Raw genomic sequence first — 21,911 nt, forward strand, 5'->3', positions numbered from 1 at the left:
ATTATTCAGTGACCCTCTGAACAACAGCTCTGAACCCAATCCTAGCCTGTGTCATCCTCACCACCTTTGACACACTTGAGCCCATTGCTTCAGTCACTGTGTCAACCCATTTTGTCAAGGGTATCCCTCTCTTTCACTGACCTCCACTTTCCAAGCACGATCCACCTTTCCAAAGAATAGCCTCTCTTAGCAATACGCTCTAAGTATGTGGTTTGAAGCTTTGTCATTTTTGCCACCAAAGAGCATTCTGGCTATACTTTCTCCAAGATGTATTTATTTGTTCTTTTGACAATATATAGGATCTTCAGTGCTCTTCTCCTAAAACACAACTTAAATGTGTCAATTCTTCTTGTGTCATCCTTATTCATTGTCCACCTCGGAGATGCATAGTTAAGTGATGGAGAAGACCATGGCCTAAATCAGACACACCTTAGTCTTCAAAGTGATATCCTTGCTCCTCAGTAATTTGGAGAGTTTTCTGGCAGCAGACTTGCCCAGTGCAGTACATCTCCTGATCTCCTGATTGCTGGTACCAAGGGTATTTATGTGGACCCAAGTAAGTAAAAATTATTGACAATTTCAATCTTTTCTCCATCTATAATGATATTCCTTATTGGTGCAGTGGTCAGGATTTTTATCTTCTTGATGTTGAGAAGCAATCTTTATTGAAGGCTATATAGTCTTTTGATCTTCTGCAACAATCGTTTGCCTAGGCTGTCAAAATATGAATCACACACAGAACAATTGCAGTTTACACTTCGATAACATAGGCGATTTCCATCTAATAACCAAATCCTTGTGGGATTGCCTTAGTAACATGCATCTTATTCCCTGGAAAGGTAGCATTCTTCCTCTCATGGTATGACCATGCTGAGAAGGGGTGAGGAAGCCTGAGTGTTTAAAACTCATCATTGCTGTAGGACATTGTTCTTGGCTGCTTGGTGAGCTGATTTATACTCGTGGTGACGCCATGGGACAGAGAAGAATTGTCCCGTGGGATTTTCTCAGCTGTGATATTTTACAGGGCAGATCCCCTATATCATTGAGTTGCTGGTTGGGCTTGAACTTCTAACGTTTCAGTTAGCAGTTGATCATTAGCTGTTTGTGCCACACAGGTCCATGCTTTGTGGTTAAGTCCGTCATAAATACTGTGACTCTGCTCTTCCTTGTCAACGTGTCCTGCGCTCACACCCGTTCTCTGTCTCTCAGCCACAACAAGCTTGCTCATCTGAGCAACCAAAACTGGAGAACCGCTACGTACCAAGCCCCTGACGGGCACTTCTCCAGACTGGCCAGAGGAACTCAGTTAAGCATGACACCTGGTGCATGAAGCAGTTTTGATTTCTCCCTCTTCAACAGCAGGTTTTCTCACTACCCCAAAAGATGTGGGTCACGAGGAGAGAACTTCCTGGTGAGGAGGTGAACCCTGAGTTGATGGAGTCAGGGAATATTATATTCCAGGACAGAAAAAGAATGCTGCCAGTGACATCTGCTCCGTGTGGATTGCAGACATTTATTAAGTCAGAACACACACTCAGGCTGTTTCTTCTAGTGTTACTGTTAAGAGCGGGCCACTCAGCCTGGAACTCTTCAGTGCAGAGAACGCCCAGTGAAATCTCTGGCCCCTAACTTGGTTCAGGCAGTCACAGGCTTGCTGTGCATCGATTTCTGGAGCAAGGTGGACTTCTTCTCTGTTATCAGAGACTGAAAAGGAGAAGTGATAAGGACCTCAGTCTTTTGCCAGTGAGCATGTTGATTCTGGATCTCCTGATGGCCCCAGGAGGAACCACAGACACATCTCTAATTCCTACGGCTCCGTCGGCCTCCACCACTACGTATCTCCACCCCTCAATGTTAACCTTCCTTTCCACAGCAGATTCTAGCTTGTCACCAGCCATCTTCAGAAGGACTTTGCGTCCTGATTCCAACCCCAAAGGAATGTGTACACTCCAGACATCCACTTCTGTGAGTCCACGGGCAGAGTAGTACTGTGTTTTCTTTGGTTCTCCCATACTTTTGCTATTCTCCTTCATGATAATGTAATAAATCAGAACGTTGATAAGGTTTTACCACTACATGCAAGATCCCCTCAACCCACCTTTGACTTTGGCTCCCTGTCAGCTCAGGATAACGGTTACGAAATAAAGGCTTCCCCGGGCCATAACACCCTGTCCAAAGCTTTGTCAGTGAGAAGCCCTTTTTCACAGATTCTAGTCTCGTTTCACCACCACCACTGGCCTTGACACACAGTATTTCAAACGCCCTGTCTCCCCTGCCATTGCCCTATCTGTCTTCCTCAATACCTTTGTGTTTCATGCTGTCTCTAATGTTAGATACCTGCTTCAATCCTACTAAATTCTCCTGTCTGACTTCGGTATTATTGATATTGAGGACTCAGACTTCAGCTTCTGGGAGTCCAAATTACTGACGGTGACATGTCTTTCCAAAAAGTGCCAAAGGAGCTTTCCAGACGCCAAGGATTTAAATGCCTTTTTTTTGTCACCAGAGAGGTTATTTGGTTTCATTCCTAATAAATGCACCCAACTACCCCTTTCTTCACTCAGAAAAATATACTAAACATACTGTAAGATCTTGAGTAAAGCCTTAAAGTTCATCTTGGTCCCTTCAAAATATTTTGCTTTATAGAACAGAGGTTAATACCTGGAAAATTTGGATTCATTCACCAAGCATTAATCATTTAAAAGGTGTCCTTTTTAAAATCATATTTCTTCTATAAAATAATAAGCTCCATAAACCCAGGACAGCATCTGTTAGCTGAAATATGTCAATTGGTATACAGTCTATTCCTGGGGCCTTACTTTTTGCTATTTCCTTCAAAGCAGCTTGAACTTCTTCCTTCATCACCGTAGGCTCTTGCTCATGTGTTGTTTCATTAAATTCTTCTGTGTCTGTCAATTCCTTTCGATACAGTGACTCAGTATATTCTTTCCATCTTCTTTTCATACTTCCTGGATCATTTAATATTCTGCCTAAAGTGTCCTTGATTATAGCAACTCAAGGTTTGAATTTGTTGTTCAGTTCCTTGAGCTTAAGTTAGAAACTACTTGGAGTGCACCCTCCAGTCAGTTTTCAGACCCTGTAAATGATACGGGAAGAGATTGCCCCTCTTTCTTACACAGAGAAGCTGGTGTACTTGAACTGCAGGCCTTCGTGTTGGTAGTTCAGTTCTTTCCCACTAGGTCACCAGAGCTCCCTAAATAATAGAGGTCTATGCACCTTCATTTTTGTGATGGTGACTTAGTTTTATAAAGTTGTAACTTCTCCCCAGGAGACACACGTTTGTTGTGAGCCAATATAAAAGACATGGCTGGGGAATTTGTAGTGAGAGATAGGTATAGAGAGTTTTCATGGCCTAGTGCCAAGAAGCTTCACTGCAATCCCAAAGGCACACAGTTCGAGGCCACCAGCTGCCCTGCAGGAGAATAGGCAGTCTTCTCCTGTGCAATTAACTGCCTCTGAAAACCTGCTGGAGGGTCAGGTATGGGTCGGTTCTGAATCAGGTGCACAACAACAACATGCTGACTTAGTGTTCTAACTCTTATTCTTATCGGTGGGGGTACAGAGGCAAGGATGATGATAGTTAAAGCGGGAAGTTTGTAAAGGAGTCAGATAAAGAACAGGTATTTCCATATATAAAATACATCAAAAGCAATAGCATTCGAAACAGCAAGTTACAGACGGAGAGTGATCAAGTTGCTAGAGCTGCACTGGGTCTTGAAATAGTCCTAAATATGTACAAAAATCTAAGTGTGTGAGGTGGCAATGCAAATGAGTGGTCAACAGATGTACTATTTTGCAAATGTTACAAGAACCAGCTAGAAAAAGAGTCATTCAAGCGCCCCACCTCATCCTTCCACCCAAATAAACGTCAGGGAATGAATAGCTTGTCATATTTTTTTAAAAAAATGATTATAAACTGTGAAATAAATCACAGGTTTATTTTATGGTGAAAGTGGAAAGCCTTTTGTAAGTGTAGCGTGAAGCGCTGCTGCTGTAAAGTAAATATTTAACTGCTAAATAAATATCAGAAAGCTAACAGCCCACTAGCCCAAAACATTTGCAATGCTCACTTCAGAGCGCACACTGTCTTACTAAATAACGTGCACTTTATGTGAATGTGCCGATACACACAGACACGCATACATGCACACACACGCACACACCTCATTTTAATTTCCATATTTAAACTCTGTGTATATGTGTTAGTGCGCAGTGTCTGAAATTATCTACACCAAATGTTCTACTGTGGCTTGGAAACTTTTATTTAGATAGTTCTGTGGTCTTGGTTTTTATAATAGTAAAAGCATATATTTGTTAGGACCCAGAGTGAAACTATGCCTATGCTGGCCATGTGTTTAATGCACAATGGACACTTAGGTCAGTGGTTACTTTACTGAGGCAACAGCATTGTTTAAGAGGCACATGGAAGCCGTCTGTGGATCCTGTCTTCTGACCAGTTCACATAAGCACGGATACTGAAAATGCTGCGTGGGGTAGGACTCACCCTTCTAAATAATAATTCTACAGTCTGTTAGTCACTGTAACTTACTATTGCACAAAAAAGCCATTTAAAACAAAAAGTTGCTATCAAGTCATGGTGACTTCAACTTGGGATCAGCCCATGTGTGTCACTCTAGAACTGTCTTCAAAGAATGTTTGTCTAGTGGTTGATATTCTCGGAAGTGATTGCCAAATATTTTTACCAAGATGTCTCTGAGTAGCTTTGAACCATCAGCCTTTTTGTTAGCAGCCAAGTGTGCCAACCCAAGGCTCCTAGTATATAATGAACTACTGGCAAGATGAGTCCAACCTATGTTGTTGTTATGTGCCATCAAGTCACCTGTGACTCACAGCGACCCTATACACAACAGCTCTGAACTCTGCCCTATCCTGAGCCAATCTCATTGTCTCTGACAGACCTTATCCCATTTCTTCAGTCACTGTGTCAATCCATCTCATCCAGGGTCTTCCTCTCCTACACTGCCCCTTCACCCTTCCAAGCATGATGTCCTTCTCCAAGGACTGGTCCCTCCTGGCCATGTGCCCAAAATATGTGAGACAGAGCTTCAAAATCCTAGCCTCCAGAGAGCAGCTTGGTTTTACCTTCTCTAGGACCGAACTGTTTGTTCTCCTGGTAGTCCATGGTATGTTCAACATTTCTCCAGCACTACAACTCAAAGGCATCACTTCTTCTATCATCTTTAGTCATTGTCTAGCTCTCTGATGTATAGCAGGTAATTGGGAAGATGGACTATCAATTAAGATGCTTCAGAAAACAAATGCAAGCCCTGGAGGTGCTCAGTCATCTATGTCAAAAAACTTTGGAAGACAATTACCTGGCCAAAGGACTGGAAGAGATCCGTATCCACGCCCTTTCCAAAGGAAGATAATGCAGCAGGATAGAGACATTATAGAACAGTGCCATTACTATCATATGCAAGGAAGAGTTTGCTGAAAAGTAATTTAAGTATAGCCACCAGATTACACCCACAGAGACTTGCCAGAGATTCAAGGCAGATTTAGATACAGACATGGAACAAGGCGTATCTTTTCTGTATCTCAGATGAAACGTATCTGAAAGCAGAGCACACCAGAAAGATATTTACCTCTGTTTTATTGGCTATGCAAAAGCATTCAACTGTGTGGATGGGTTACAGCAAATTGTGGATGACATTTAAAGGATGAAAATTCCAGACTACTATTTGTGCTAATGCAGAACCAATACACAGATCGAGAGACAGTGACTGGACCAGAACAAGGGGCCTCTGTGTGGCTTAACATCAAGAAGGGTGTGCATAAAGGTTGTGTCTTTTTACTGCATCTATTCAATCTGTATGCTGAGTAAGTAGTCAGAAGATGTGGACATTATAAAGGAAAATAATGCCCCAGGATTAGTGGGAGATTCTTTAACAGCTTGTGCTGTGCAGCAGGTAAACTTGTTTGCTGACATCACAAGAGGACTTGGCATACAACATGACGAGAATAAAGAGTAGCTTTCAGGGGAGCTCTGGTGGCGTAGTGGTAAGGAGCTGCAACTACAATCCCAGAGGTGCATGGTTCGAATCCACCAGATGCTCTGCCGGGGAAGGAGGGACAATCTCCTCCTGTACCAGTCAGATCTGATTTGATGGTACACACACACAAAAATAATAATAAAAGTAGCTTTCACAGCTCCGATAACTTCCTGCTAAGGGTTTGCACTGTTAACCCAAAGACTGATGGTTTGAATCCACCAGCTGCTCCGTGGGAGGAAAGGTAGTCTCCTCCTATGTCACTAACTTCTAAAAACGCGGCTGGGTCAAGCGTGGATCAGCTCTGACTCAATGGTACATAACTACAACAATAGTCTTCAGGAAGGATGTTAACGGAACATAAGACAGAAATTCTCACAGTTAGACCCACAGACAGCGTCATGATCCATGGAGGAAAGATTGAAGTTGTCAGAGATTCATTTTATTTAGATACACCATTGTTGTTCATGGAAGCAGTAGTCAAAACAAACAACATATTGCACTGGAAACATGTGCTGAAAAGACCTCTTAAAGTATTAAAGAGCATAGCCGTCACTTTAAGGACTAAGGTGTGCCTTAATCATGATATGTCCAATTGCTTCATGTCCATATGAAAGCTGGACAATGAATAAAGACTTAAGAATTAGCAATAGAAGATCCTATTTGATCATCTGTCCACCAGAGGAAATTACTAACATCAGTTTATATGGTTTCCATTTAAAAGTCCAGTGGGAAGGGGAGAGGAGTAGGAATATAGGGAGATGGGGGGACGCGGAACTTTTAAAATGTTACGCTCATTGTCATGATTTTATTTCTAATTCTGTATTCTAATACATAGCGTAGGTCTCTTTCTCAGTGCTGTCAAATCAAAACCAACTCCGCTGACCCTGCAGTGGGTTTCCAGGGATGTGAATCGCACAGGAGGAGATGGCCTGTCTCCCTCTCCCACAGAGCAGTTGGTGAATTTGAACAACCCGCATTTGGAAAAAATAAATAAACAAACAAACAAATAAAGTAAGTTACCTGTAAAATCACCCTCCACCATAGCTTGAATCTGCCATTTCAAATCTCATGGCACTAATATTATTTTCTATTCTCAAATCAAAGACACTTCCACGTTCATTGTGGGCATCACGCAAGACAGAGGTTGGGGTGTGGACTCCACTGAAGTAAGATGTCTGGCTCTGAACAAATGAAACCGTATTTGTGCCTCAGTCTTCCCATCTGTAGTTTGGGAATGTGGCAAAGATGTCTTCCAGGTTGGTTGTGAGATTGAAAGTAAAGAATGTATGTGTCAAGGATTTTAGTGTGTCACTTGCTCAGTGCCAGCAAGTTGGACCTGACTCGGAGCTGAGCCTCCAGGGGTTTTGTGAGGTGGTAATTCAGATGGGCGGAGATTGCCCATTTTTCTCCTGTGGAGCAGCTGGTGGATTTGAACCGCCAGCTCAGCACCACCTTCGGATGAGAAGCATAACTCCCTGCAGAGCACATGACAAGCACATACGATCTAAAAGATCCATGAGGATAATCATCAGTATATTTAGGGGCAGTGAAGGGTCCATAGCAGAATCCTTGCTTTCCAGGAAGGAGACGGGTTCTGTTTCTGACCAATAGTCAGCACGCACCTCTGAGTGGAGACATGCCTGTGACCATGACACTACACAGATTTCAGCAGGGCTGGACAGACTGGAGAAAAAGGCCTGTTAGTCGACTTCAGAAAGTGAGTCATTGATAATCCAAGGCCTCACAACAGTCTGGCCCGCAGCCCATGACAGAGGTGGCCCAAAGCCAGCAGCATTTTCTTCTTTTGGGAAGGAATCTGACTTGAAGGCAGCTGATACCAACATCTCGATAAGCTTCCTCTCTCTACTTTGGACGTGTTGCTAAGAGAGGCTATTCCTTAGAAAGGGATATCATGCTTGGAAAGGTGGAGGGTCGGGAAAGAGTGGAAGACCCCCAACGAGATGGATTGACACACTGAAGGCGGCGATGGGCTCACGTGTATCAGAGATGATGAGGACGGCCCAGGATAGGACAGGGTTCAGGTCTGTTGTTCATTGAATTGCTAGGAGTTGCACTGAAGAACAATAATGACATCACTATAGGGTTGCGGGAGAAGAGTCTTGAGGGTACCATGGACTGCTAGGAAAACAAACAGATGCATCCTGGAAAGGGTCAAACCGGGTGGCTCCTTGGAGGCAAGGATTCTGAGGCTCTGTCTAACATACTTTGGACATGTTGCAAGGAGGGACCAGTCCTTGGAGAAGGACATCATGCTTGGGAGGGTGGAGGGACGGCGCAGGAGAGGAAGACCCTCTATGAGGTGGATTGATTCGGTGACTGGAGCAATTGGAATGAGCGTTTTGGAGACAATGCTATTGGCACAGGACAGAGCAGAGTTTAGGGCTGTTGTACACAGGCTCGCTATGAGTCGCAAGCGACTTGAAGGCACATAACAGCAACAATATAGGGTTGCTAAGAGTCACCCTTGACTCAGTAACACCACCACTATATTTAAGTTAGCAGTGATTCATGTTTTATGAACCGGCAAGTACATTGCTAGAAGTTCCATGTGAGGGGCTTTAGGCATCAGAGCCTCTGGGTTTCCACTTTAGAAGCCCTCTCTGAACACATCTGTCCGTTACAGGGCTCTGATTAAGCCCTGAAGAGTCCTGCAGAAGCAGCCTGGCATGTGACAGACTTTGGAAGCTCAGCATTTTGCACATGTTTTCCTCGCTTCTGTCTCCCGAATAGTGATGTCAGGCCAGTTTGGGCACTTAATTACCTTCTCTAGGCTCCACAGGTTCCATCCATGGGGCCTCCTCTCACGGTTACCTTCCCATTGTAACCGCTAACAGCCGTCACCTGGGTCACCTGGCTGTCAGCTGAAAGACCCCTGTGAGTTCAGTTCCCTAGAGGCATCCAGCAGGAGGCCAGAGAGCCCAACCAATGCCACAGTCTCAATTGTTTACTCCTTGCAAGGAGAGACAAGCAAACAGTGCTGCTGCCTCTGACCTCTCATCTTTTCTATCCTTTCCTGTATCCCTTTCTTGACCTGAAACCTTGTCACTTCAATGTCAAGGGACCAGACCAGGAAAAACACACTTGAAAAGTGTGTAATGTGCAAACATGGTAATGTTGATGAAGAAGTTGGTATAAGCTAAACTTTTTTTAATGCATTCTTTTTTCTTTTTTTTTTTTTTAATTTCTTGTTGTACTGTTGCTTCAGATCCAACTGGTACAGGAGGAGATTGCCCCTCCTTCTCCAGTGGAGCAGCTGGTGGATTCAAACCGTGCACCTTTGGAATTGCAATGCAGCTTCTTGTCACTAGGCCGCCAGAGCTCCCTCACAAATAAACTTTTTTTTTTCAAATTTTTTTATTTTATTTTATTTTATTATTGTTGTGTAAGTGTACCGTCAAATCAGATCTGACTGGTACAGGAGGAGATTGTCCCTCCTTCCCCGGCAGAGCATCTGGTGGATTCAAACCATGAGCCTCTGGGATTGTAGTTGCAGCTCCTTACCACTAGGCCACCAGAGCTCCCCACAAATAAACTTTTAAAGTTTAATTCCTTTCTTTCTGTACTACTCAGATTATAAAGCAGAATTTTTAGGATGTGTTCTGGTAGTCTAGTGGTAAGAAGCTGCACTGCAGTCCCAAAGGTACATGGTTCAAATCCATGCTTTGCAGGAGAAAGATGGGCAGTAAATCCCATGTGATTTACTGCATCTGAAAACTCACTGGAGGGTCAGTTATGGGTCAGTTCCAACTGCACAGCAAACAATAACAATATTATATGGAATAAAATTAAGTATTCTATATAATCATGCCTATGTCAGAGAAAAATAAACCTGAATGTTAATAAAGGTCATACTGAATTCAGAGATTTCCTGTTTTCCAAACGTTCAGGGGTTTTTTCCTTGTTTGAATACAGAAATCTGTTTTCATAAGGAGATATGCATAATTTTAAAAGTTGTTATTTATTGTTGTTATGTGCCATCGAGTCACCTGTGACTCTTAGCAACCCTATGTACTATTGTTATTGCTATTGCCTTAAACCCTGTTCTGTCCCTTACCAGTCTTATTGTTTCCAACACACGCCTATCCCCATTCCCCCAATGACTGAATCAGTCCATTTCATCAAGGATCTTCCTCTCTTTTGTTGTCCCTTCCCCCTCCCGAGGATGACATCCGTCTCTAAGGACTGGTCCCTCCTTGCAACATGTCCAAAGTGTGTCAGACAAAGCTTCAGAATCTTTGCCTCCAAGGAGCAGCCTGGCTTCACCCTCTCCAGGACAAATTTATTTGTTCTCCTAGCAGTCCATGGTATATTCAGTACTCTTCTCCAGCACCAAAGCTCAAAGGCATCAACTCTCTTTTTATCATCCCTCATCACTGTCCAGCTCTCTGATGCATAACAAGTGATTGCAAAGACCATGGCCTGCATCAGGTGCATCTTAGTCTCCAGACTGGCATCGTTGCTCTTCAGTACTTTGGAGAGGTCTCTGATAGCAGACTTTCCCAATGCAATTAATCTTTTAATTCCTTGACTGCTGGTGCTAAGAGTGTTGATTGTAGAGCCAAGTAAGCTACTGTTAATAATCTATAGACAAATAACACAGTTTATTTTAATCCTAAAATGCTTATGGACCTAATCTCATGGTCGTCTAAGAACCCTATTGAATATCATGTCACTTTTAGAGTGACATGCATGCTACTAATGAAATTTATTTCTTTCATTTAGAAGTTCATGGGCTCTTCCTGTTGCCATTTTTGCCTGGGCATGTTGCAAGCAAGGATTGGTCCTTGGAGAGGGACATCGTGTTTGGGAGAGTGGAGGGACAGTGCAGGAGAGAAAGACCCTGGATTAGATGGATCGATTCTGTGATTGGGTTTGTGGGAATGAGTGTGTTTGAGACAGCGAGGTTGACACAGGATAGAATGGTGTTTAGGGCTCTTGAACATTGAGTCGCTATAAGTCTCAAGCGACTCAATGGCATATAACAACAACAACAACAACAACAACAAGAGTTTAAACATCTTGCAGGAGAGAACATTTCTCAGTAGCTTGGAACCCCAGCCTGGTTCTTGTCACCACTACATGCTTATAAATACCCCAGCTCTGGGGGACAGGGTGTGATGTTCTTTTCTTCCCACCAGCATGAGGCACTTGAAATAAAATCTCCACAGCGATGCACCCCCATCAGGAGCCATTTAAGCAATTAAAACACCCACCCTGCACATTACCCACAACTCCACTGAACTATTCCTAAGCTTAATGCCAATTATCCAAAGGGCAATGTGGCCAAGTAAGCTGGGAAGATTGGGGGTTTTCCAAGACATGGCCTGTGACATTGCGTCCAGGATAAGAGGGTACAGTCATACCACAGAACTGCTCATCTGTGTCACCTGGGGTGTCCTGTCATGGTGTTCTTGGAGCAGAGCAGGGTACCGCCCAGTTACGTTTAAGGAGGAAACCCTGATAGAAGGAGGTCAATGACATTGGCAAAGGGCATGTGTGCACTCAGTAAATATTTGCAGATCACCAAGGATACAGTGATTTACAAGCTCCTCTCCTCCAGGAAATGATAGTCAAGTTGAGCTCCATGAAACGCCAGGTAATGCAATGGATGTGACTAATGGAGAATGGGTGAAAAGAGAGCTTTAAGGCTGCCTCCTAGGGCCAGACCAGAAGGATCAGCACAGGTGACTACAGCGGTGGACTTCAGCGTGGCCGAGGTCCTTGGTGGCAAAGGCCAGCACAAGGTTCTCACCTGTTGTTCATCGGGTCACTACAAATGGCAGTCAACTCAACGGCTCCAAATAACTAAGTCAGAAGAGGTAATCATCAGAAATGCATGGTTTTACCCTATTTCTAGAAGAAATGTATCCACCACTAACACTATGTAGTGGATCTGGGGGCATAGTAGTAAGGAGATTTCTGCCAACTCAAAGTCATAGGGTTCAAAACCACCAGCTGCTCCATGGGAGAAAGAAAGACAGTCTCTTCTTAGGTACTTTACAGTCTCAGAAAAACCCCTGGAAAGGTCTTGTGTGGATTAGTTCTGACTCAGTAACAACGAACGCCTTCATCCTACTTCTGTCCAAATTTCAAAGAACTAGAATACGTTCAATCTGTGAAACCATCCCATATGTTGTCAGATTTTTAAAATTTTTTTAGAAGCGTGATTTTTTTTCAAACACCACCATGGTAGCTGATTTAGGAAGAACTTAGGTCTACAAAGGAGCCTTGATTTTGCAGTGGTGAAACTCTCGGATGCAAAAGGAAAGATCAAGGCTACCAGTTGGTCAAACCTGCCAGCAACTCCACGGAAGAAAGGTGTGACAGTCTACTTCTGTAGAGATAACAGCCTTGGAGACCCAATGGGGCTGTTCTACACTGTCCTCCAGGGTTGCTGTGAATCAGAATAGACTCAACAGCATGGAGGTTTTCTGGTCATTTATCTGATAGCATTTACAACATCTATTTGTCAACTTTCCTCAATGGAAGACAGGCTCACTTTTCTTTTTTATTTTATTTATATGTGTGTGTGTGTGTGTGTGTGTGTGTGTGTGTGTGTGTGTGTGTGTGTGTGCAGTCAAATCAGGAATCAGATCTGACTGGCAGAGGAGGAGATTGCCCCCTCTTTTCCAGTTGAGCATCTGGTGAATTCAAACTGTGCACCTTCAGGATCGCAGTGCAGCTTCTTGCCACTATGCCACCAGAACTCCCTTGGAAGACAGACTCTTGATGAGCTTTAACAGCCACCGCATTTAGAGTCATCCGCTAAGCACACTTCTCGTTTCAGTGTGTTCTACACATGCTGGATTTACTAACAGGACTTAAACACACCAAGATCATTCCCATCTCAAGGTTTTCACATCTTTTCTACCTGGAGTGTTCTGCCAGGTGTTTGCAAGTCTCTCTCCCTCATCGAAGGCCCTCTGGTGGCTGAATCGTAAGGAATTGCACGGCTAACTCAAAGGAATGGGATTTGAATTCAGTAGCTGCTTCAAGGAAGAAAGATGGGTACTTTCCTGCCATGTGATCTAGTCTCTACAAACCCGCTGGAGGGGCAACTCTGACCCAGTATAAACTCAAAGGTATACAATAACAACCATTATATGAAATTATTAGAGAAAGAGACAAAGACACAGAGAGATGGGTGGGAACATTGTTGCCATTGTTGTTGTAAAGTGCCGTTGAGTCAACTCTGACTCATAGCAACCCTACATACAATATCTCTGAACCCTGCTCTACCCTGAGCCAAACTCCTTGTCTTTCACACAGCTTACCCTTATTACCCCAGTTACTGTGTCAGTCTATCTCATCTGGGGTCTTCCTCTCCTGGGCTTGAACCCTACCAAGCATGATGTCCTTCTCCAAGGACTTGTCCCTCCTGGCAACATGCCTAAAGTATGTCAGACAGAGCCTCAAAATCCATGCCTCCAAGGAGAAGCATGGTTTCACCTTCTCTAAGGCAGACCTGTTTGTTCTCTTGGTGGTACATGATATGTTCAATATTCATCTCCAGCACCACAACTCAAAAGCATCATTTCTTCTTCTGCCATCTTTGATCATTGTCTAGAGCACCTTAGTCTTGAGATAGACTGACTTTTTTGCATAGATGATAGATAGATAGTTAGATAGATAGATAGATAGATAGATAGATAGATAGATAGAAAAGAGAGAGGAGGAAGGGAGGGAGAGAGGAAAAAGAGAGGGAAAGGGGGAAGAGAGAGAGAAAGAGAGGGAGAGAGGGAGGGGCAAAGAAGAAAAAATAAAGAGTGGAGAGAGAAGAAAAGGGAGGGAGGGAGGGAGGGGGGGAAGAAGGAAGGAAGGAAGAAAGGAAGATAGGGTTTCTTTGTTTATTAATTTGCTTTTCCGTTAGAATTCAAGGTGAGTGAATGCATCCTCCTTGTTCGTCCTGTTCCTTCTCCCCACAACCAGGGCCTAGAAGTGGGCATGACATGAAGTGGACATAATAAATATTTGTTGAATGGATAAATGAATGCATTGGATTGGACTTACCTGTAAAGAATGGTTGAACGTTCAAGAAAATTGGGTCTAAACTTTGGAAGTTATGTTCAGAAGTATTTAAAACTCCCCATCTTTCACAGGCTCACAGCCTTCTGAATTAAATCGCCATTACTGAGCACCTCAGCGTGTACCCAGAGAATGAAGCATTGCATCCAAATAGGAACATTCTCTCTCTTTTTTTAGGTAGTACAAACTAGTGTATTTGTTGAATTTTAATTATATAAATGGTGTCTATATAGATTTTATTTTCCATAGAACATCTGCAAGAATATTTTTAATGCCCTGGAGTTTTATGATAATGTTTAAATATCCATTTGAAGAGTTATTATTTTAGGCGAGTTCTGGTGGCCTACTGGCAAGAAGCTGCAACTATAAGCTCAGAGGTGCACAGTTCAAATCCACCAGATGCTCTGCTAGAGAAGGAGGAACAATCTCCTCCTGTACCAGTCAGATCTGATTTGATGGTACACACAGAAAATAATGAAATAAAAAGAAAAATTTTTAAAAAAAGAGTTGTTATTTTTAAAAAATTTTATTAATTTAATGAATATTTACAGAGATTTTAGATTTCCATTCATTCATTGTTGCATTTTTCTCCCTGCCCATTGATATATATAATATAGATAGATAGATAGATAGATAGATATATAGATATATAGATATATTCCCCCCACCCTGAGTACACTCCACTGTTATTTTTTAAAAAAAATTTATATGGACAGTCTAGATAGAAAAATGATTGAAAGCTCAACATAGAGTTGTTTTAGGTGCCGTTGAGTCTACTATGACTCTTAATGACCCAGTGAACAATAATAAAAGCCTTCTCTTATCCTGTACTGTTCTTGTGATCCCTGCCATACTCAAACCAATACCTGCAACAAATCTACAGACGTACATAGACACACAAGGCTTTAGGGAATACTATGACTTTTTTTCTTACAGATATACCTTAATCGTTAGATTTTTTTAAGGTTTATTATAACTTTTAAAATTGCCTAACATAGGGAGCTCTGGTAGCTTAGTGGCAAGATGCTGCACTGCAATCCCAGAGGTATGTGATTCAAATCCACCAGATGCTCTGCTGGAGAAGGAGGTGGCATTCTCCTCCTGTACCAGTCAGATCTGATTTGACGGTACACGTAAAAATAACACAATTTTTAAAAAAAGGAAAAAAATGCTTATTAAAAAATTGCATAACATGGTATAAAAAAGAGTATAAAAAAGGCACCATTTTCTTGAATCCTTGGGCTATATTTTGCTCACAGAGAAGACATAGCCCATTATTTCCAGTCCCTGGGAATTTTGTGTTGCAGCCTCTATGCAGATAAACTGCCTTGAGAGAGCTGGAGCTGAGATCTCCTGGAGATAAGATCTGGAGGCTGTGTTTACAGAGGGGATGCTCCAGGCTGGAGGTCCTGGGGCTATTGTTACACAGTTTGTTTTTCAGACCAGGAATGCATGACACTTGGTGCGGGTGGGCTGGTGTCTGAATGGAATGGGTGAGGAGAAGCAGGGAGTCGTTTTCTTTGCCACCTCTGCGGAAAGGTGACTGGGGAGTCTGTGTACTGAATTACCCGCTGTCAGTTATGTCCGCCATCAGGCTGGGATCATTTACACTCTCCAGTTACTTTGACATAGGGCCAGAGCACAGCTGCCAGCCTGCTTGGTTCTGCGCCTCCTCTCATTCATCGGAATGTTGAAAGACAAACACTCCACTGAACGAACTCACCCAGGGATGGACTTAGGCGATGGCAGGCCTGGCGCTTGCCCTGGGTGGTTCAGGAATTCAGCTCCTCACCAGAAGGTCCACATTTGAACTCACCAGCCCTTCTGTGGGAGGACGGTGAGGCCGCCTGCTTCCTTAAAACTGGCCAGCTTGGAAACTGTGTCGACAGTGCTTTTTACGAGGTCCTGTAGGGTCACTGTGAGTCCACACCTGACTTTACAGTGTCAGCGAGTTGCTTGGTTTGAATGGACGTCACTTAACAGAAAAGTGGCAAGCAACGATTTCCACTGACCGTTGAAATTGGCATCGACAGCTCTGAGAGATGATTCGGGAACTTAAAATTAATTGCCACTGATGCTGAACTCAGCCGTAGACCTGTCTACGGATTTCTAGAAAACGCAGAGCAGCTTGTTTATTCGTAAGGAGACAGACTCTACCTGTAGCCGTTTATTCTTTTGTTTTCTTTCATTCCAGAAAGCGAAGGTGATAGTCACCCGTTTGCAGTAATCTGTCTCCCAACCAGTCGACATCTGGTTGGTTCAGGGTGAGCCCGTGCGTGTCAAAGTAGAACTGAACTCCTTCGTGTGCTCCTGACTGTGACTTTTCAAAAGGAAATGGCCAAACCATGCTTCGAAGAAGCCTGTGGGTGGATTCAGTTAGTGGGCTCCTGCCTAACTGTGCAACCAGGGAGTCAACACAGCTCTGGTGTTTATTAAAGTACTAAAAGATGTTCTTCTTGTTTTGTTATGTACCATAATTGAGTCAGAACCGACTCATAGATGACCTTCCAGCAGGTATGTTTTGCTGTTTATTGTGAGATGCCCTCAAGTCAAGGGCAACTCATAGCGACCCTGTGGACAATGGGTCTGAACCTTGCCCTCTCCTGTGTCGTCCTCATCATCTCTGATATACTTGAGCCCGTTATTATCATCACGGTGTCAATACGTCTCATTAAGGGTCTTCTTCTCTTTCGCTGAGCTTTCACCTTTCCAAGCCTGATATCGTCTTCCCAAGGCAGACACCTCCTAACAGCATGTCCAAGACATGTTCCAAACTTTCATTAATCTTGCCTCCAAGGAGCACTTGTTTGTTCTTTTGGCAGTCCATGGGGTATTCTGTAGTCTTCTCCAACATCACACTCAAAGGCATCAATTCTTCTTCTGTCATTCTTATTCATTGCCTAAGTTTTGGATGCATGTTTTGGATCAGGTGCACCTTAGTCTTTAAACTGACATCATTGCTCTTTAGCAATTTGGAGAGGTCTTTGATAGCAGATTTACCCAATGCAACATGCCTTTTGTACTCCTGACTGCTGGTACCACGGTGTTGATTATGACTTGGTAAAGAGCTACTATATCTTGAACTCACCTTTAACAGGACCACCAGGAGGACTTCCCCAAGACCTTCTCATCAGATCACCCCAAAATTAACTACTGTAACTTAAAATTAGCTAAAAGGTTAATGCCCGGCACAGCTGGAGTCTCAGACACAGATCTCCAGGGGAATTCCTAAGTGCCCACACCCTGGAAAGAACTTCATCCTACTTGAGTGTGTAATAACAACTGTGAAAGTTTTCATTTGAAGACTCCATATCCATTCCTTGATACAAATTCTTGGAGAGTTTAAGAAAGATTGAATTCACATAAATGAAACTTATTAAATGGTTTTGAAACGCCCTAAACGAAAGGATTTCAGCATTCAGTTCCCTTGCCTTGTCCTTCCAAGACAAACCTCACACCCTTGGCCTAATTGGGGAGCACTTTCAGGGAATGTGTTTTAACACATATACCCACCAATGCCTTCCTCTCCAGTCCACGCTGAGCCTCCGCTGGGATATATGAGCTGACAGCATTACATTCCCAGGCTCCAGCATCCATCTTCAGTGGAGGTTTGAGGCCTGCGTCCAGCTCACAATATACATTGCAATGCTTGGCAACTGGTTCCTTTGCTGGGAAAGAAGTTTGTCCTCGGCACTTTCCACGTAACCCGATTCGAATCCTTCAGGAAACTGGCCCCGGTTTCTGGACTGTGATTTACACAGTTTCTGAGAAATGCATTCCTAAGACCACCCGCTGTGAGATGACCATGAGCTTGAGGCATGCAAGAGGTCCGAAGTCTGTTGACAGGCCCCCACGTGGATGGATTAAAAAGAAGGCCTGCAGCCGAGGAGAACCTGGGGGGAATATGTGGAAAAGAAAAGATGGCAGTTGGAACAAGAGTGCTGGACACTCGTGTACAGAGCCCTGCTGACCGTACTCTCCCTCTGAAGAATGAGGCGTACTTGTACTGATCCGTCTGCTCCGTCGTTATGCCGAGCTGCTTCCAAAGGATTCTGACAGGCCTGTGGAAAGAGATGGGTTGACTCTTCCCAGTATTACCTCATCTGACTGTTTGAGTGATTTTCACTCCTCTCAGGAAATCCCCCAGTGAGTTATTTACCACCTTGAGTTAAAAATCCTGGTCTCCCAGTTGCTCAAGTACTAAATGTAAACGTCCCTCTGCTCCGAGGCCTGTTTCCCCTCCTATTTCAAGTCCGTTCTTTAGTTAGTTCATAAACGAAAAGCTGACATGGTCAGTATCCGTTCTGTAGGAATAGGAAGTGGAGATGAGTTAATCTTGTTACTCCGTGTGTCTCTGCTATGACTTCGCAAGTAACCTGGATGTGTGAATTGTGTATGGTGTTGCCCAAAAGCGCATTACTTAGCAAGATTACACGTCGTTTCCCTCACTTATAAGCCTTAGACTCTGTTGTTGTGTGCCGTCGAGTCAGAGCCATAGCTGGCCCTCTGGCAGGTTTTCAGAAACAATAGACCAGGCTGGAGGAGACTGTCCATCATTCTACCACAGAGCAGCTGGTGGATTCGAACCACATGCCTTTGAGATTGCAGCACAGCTTCTTACCACTAGCCCACCAGAGCTCCCTACAAATTGGTGTATGGTTCTGTACAAAAACATGATATTTAGCTGAGAGGGGAATTTCTTTTCCCCACCTTATAAGGGTTTGACTCTAGAGAGCAAAAAGTTTACTCACTTAATGTGGTTGAGGAAGTTTGAATGCATAGGGGCCCCCATTGAGATTCCCACGTTGTCAGTCTCGATTAGGAAGAGACTAGGAAGCTGTCCATCATTCTGCCTTGAAGATTCGAACCCCGGGAGATAACGCGGCGGTCTTTGGGTTAGCAATCCACCTCTATCCAGGTTACAGCACTAGAGTTTGCTATCCTTTTAGCTCCTGCTATTGAAATCATGGGCTTAGCTGACTTAGAAACAGGCTACAACAGGGGACATGATTTTAGGGGACATGTCATCAGAGAGAGGAGAAAAACCAAAGAATTCGGTCAAAAGGCTAGCAAGACATTTTAGGGGCAATCTCGCTCTGGGTGGTTAATCAGCAGAGTTTGAAGAAAATGAAAACCCAACTTCCATTCATTCAGCCAATAATTACCAAGGAAGAAGCCAGGCAGAGCGGCCACTTGAGTTGCGGGTTGTCTGAAGTGAGTGCAGAATTGCTGTCATTAATCATTTACTATCAGAATTCTCATCAATCAAATGCATCTGCGGAGACTCTCGCTGTGACATTGCAGGTGCTGAATCTTGAGTGAAGCAGGCAACGCCCTCGCCTCTCAAGGGTCCGGAATCTGTTTTCATTTGGAAGAACGTTTGGAAAAGAACTGACTGGGCACCCGAGATTTCCCTGTGCTGTTCAGTACCACACGGGGCTTCCCTTCTTCATCTTCATACCATAACATCTAGGATGATGCCTGTGGCACAGACAGGCTCTTGGTACCCCGGGTGGAAAGGGTGAGAGTCAGTTACCAGGACACAGGGCATCCTTGAAGTCTGGAAACAGAGAGAGAGAGTGTGCATAATATGCCATCAGGGACAGCCTTCATTTGGGGAAAAAGTGAAAGAACAGATTTTCAGAGTCCATGGACACCCTGTAGTTTGTGAAATCTCTCTCATTTTGCCATTGAATGGAGCCCAATTCAGAGCTGTCGCTGCACTGGATTTTCAGAGTCTGTAAATCACACCTGAAGAGGTTGTTTATGTCTCATTCTCAGAGCAGCAAGTGGATTCTAATTGCCTGCCTTTGGGTTGGCAACTCAACCCTCTTCTCACTAGGCCAGCGAGGAGAAGAAGGGCTTCCGACTGAAGCATTTCTTCTCGGTTCTTCAGTTATTCAACAAAGCCTTTCTAGAAGTGATTGTTAAGGCTCTTTGTATGAAACAAGAGAGGTTAACGTTCACCAAGGAAAAGCGGTTAGGACGAAAGGTAGAGACGGACACAAAATTGATGACCTCTCTCTGTTCGTATGTCTGCGTCTCCTATTCATCTTCCAAGTCTTTGTTCCTAAGTGCTTCTCCACTGGGGATCATTTTGCCCCACAGGGGATATTTTGTCAATGTCTAGAGCCATTTTGGATTGTCACAACTGAGAGAGGGTTGCTGCTGGCATTTAGTGGGTCAGTGAGTCTGGGAAACTATTGCATTGCACAGGGCAGATCTTCCCAACAAAGAATGTGTCTGACTCAAAATAGCGTTAATGCTAAGGACTTAATGATCCTTGAGAGACCCAGGTTTAAATAAATGTGCCTGGAGAGGACATTCCCGAGCACACCTAAAACTATACAAACACACCTAAAGCTGAACATTTCCTTCGTTGAGCTTGGTACTTCTCCTCTGCACGTCAAAATCATAATTATGACTAAATATATTTGTCTTTTCCATTAAAAATGCAATTCCACAGAGGAAGAAGTTATGTCCATCTTGTTCAGCACTGGAGTCATAATATCTGTCACCATCCTTGGCACTGATGGGACCTCATAAATATTCTTCTAGTGAGTGAATCAGCAGATGATCGTAGTAGAATTATAGCGACATTACTCAAAGTGTTATGTTGACCAATCAACAGGCTCTATGTAGATGATCTTGGATTTCTCCTCTAATTCAGTTCAAGAAAAATGATGAGTTCCACTATGACGCGGAGGAAAAGTGTAATTAATACGCCTCTGTGCTTGGATGTTTACTGCATAGTATTGGAGTATTTTAGCATTTTGTCTGCCAAGAAACTTAAATAGCGCCCATCACAAAAAAAGTCTTGAAGTTGAACCAGTGTTGACCTCGTGACATGCTGCTCCAGTGTTCCTCGTACATCCTTGGCCTCTCTCATACCCACAGGGAACTCTTCTGTCCAATGAGATACGGAGGAAATTTGCCGAGAGAGAGATACTACAGAAAAACTTTTGAATTCATAAGAGTCAAAAGGCCACACTGCCAACACCCTGCATCCCTTCTTCTGGCGGAACCCTGTACCGGCAAACCGCCTACCTCTGAGCTAGTTATTAGGTGAAAAAAAAATCATCGTCTTGAATTGCAGTAGAACTCAAGCGAGCCTGACACAGTGTGGGCAGCTAATCTTTCTCCTTGATCATTTTAATGGTCCAAAGGCCAACACAGAGATAGTTTGGGTTGTCCTGAGCCTGTGTTCATTTTCTGTTGCTGCTGTAGTGGAAAGAGAACAGGTTTAGGGCGCTAACAGTCAGAACTGAGGGCATTGACTGTACGGGGAAACTCTTTCTGGTGTTTATAGAGCGGAATCCTTGAAAATGTTAATGTGCCAACCCTCCCTTCATTAGTTGGTTCATTTATACTTCTCCTTAAAATTCAGAAATGCTTAGACTTGGGATCTAGCCTACATCAAAATGGCACTTGTTACTAACATAATGAAGATTATTCAGGAATGATATTATATCCACAGATACAGATGTTAAGATTCCAACACACACACACACACACACACACACACACACACACACACACACACTATGTGATGGCCAAAGCAGGGTCTTCTTCACAAAATCAACATTCGTCCAGCTCTCAGACCTTCATGGTCACGGTACTATAGAAGTTCCTTTGCAGACAAAATGCTAAAATGCTTCAATGAATCAAAATCTACGAATCAAACATATATACATAGAGACATATGTGTATTAGTTATACCTTCTCTTTGTATCTTGGAAGAACTTATCATTTCTCTCTCTCTCTGTGTGTGTGTGTGTGTGTGTAAATACATATGTGGAACTCAGGTGGCATAAATATATATAAAAAATA

General features: G+C 43.5%; 1 protein-coding gene across 2 annotated transcripts in view; it reads left to right on the forward strand.

Annotated features, from left to right (window-relative positions):
* The window catches only part of RARB (retinoic acid receptor, beta), a 571,381-nt gene that overhangs the window by 186,912 nt on the left and 362,558 nt on the right, over positions 1-21,911 (forward strand). Inside the window, exon 5 of one of the 2 annotated variants that reach the window (XM_006883350.1) lies at positions 19,726-19,741. The exons of the other annotated variant lie outside the window; for it this stretch is intronic. Coding sequence (XP_006883412.1) covers positions 19,726-19,741 — 16 coding nt within the window. The remainder of the gene's footprint in view (positions 1-19,725; positions 19,742-21,911) is intronic. 2 annotated transcript variants of the gene reach the window in all.

Source organism: Elephantulus edwardii, unplaced genomic scaffold (assembly GCF_000299155.1).
Source record: "Elephantulus edwardii isolate Elephantulus edwardi_28Jun2011 unplaced genomic scaffold, EleEdw1.0 scaffold00027, whole genome shotgun sequence".
Taxonomy (NCBI): Eukaryota; Metazoa; Chordata; class Mammalia; order Macroscelidea; family Macroscelididae; genus Elephantulus; species Elephantulus edwardii.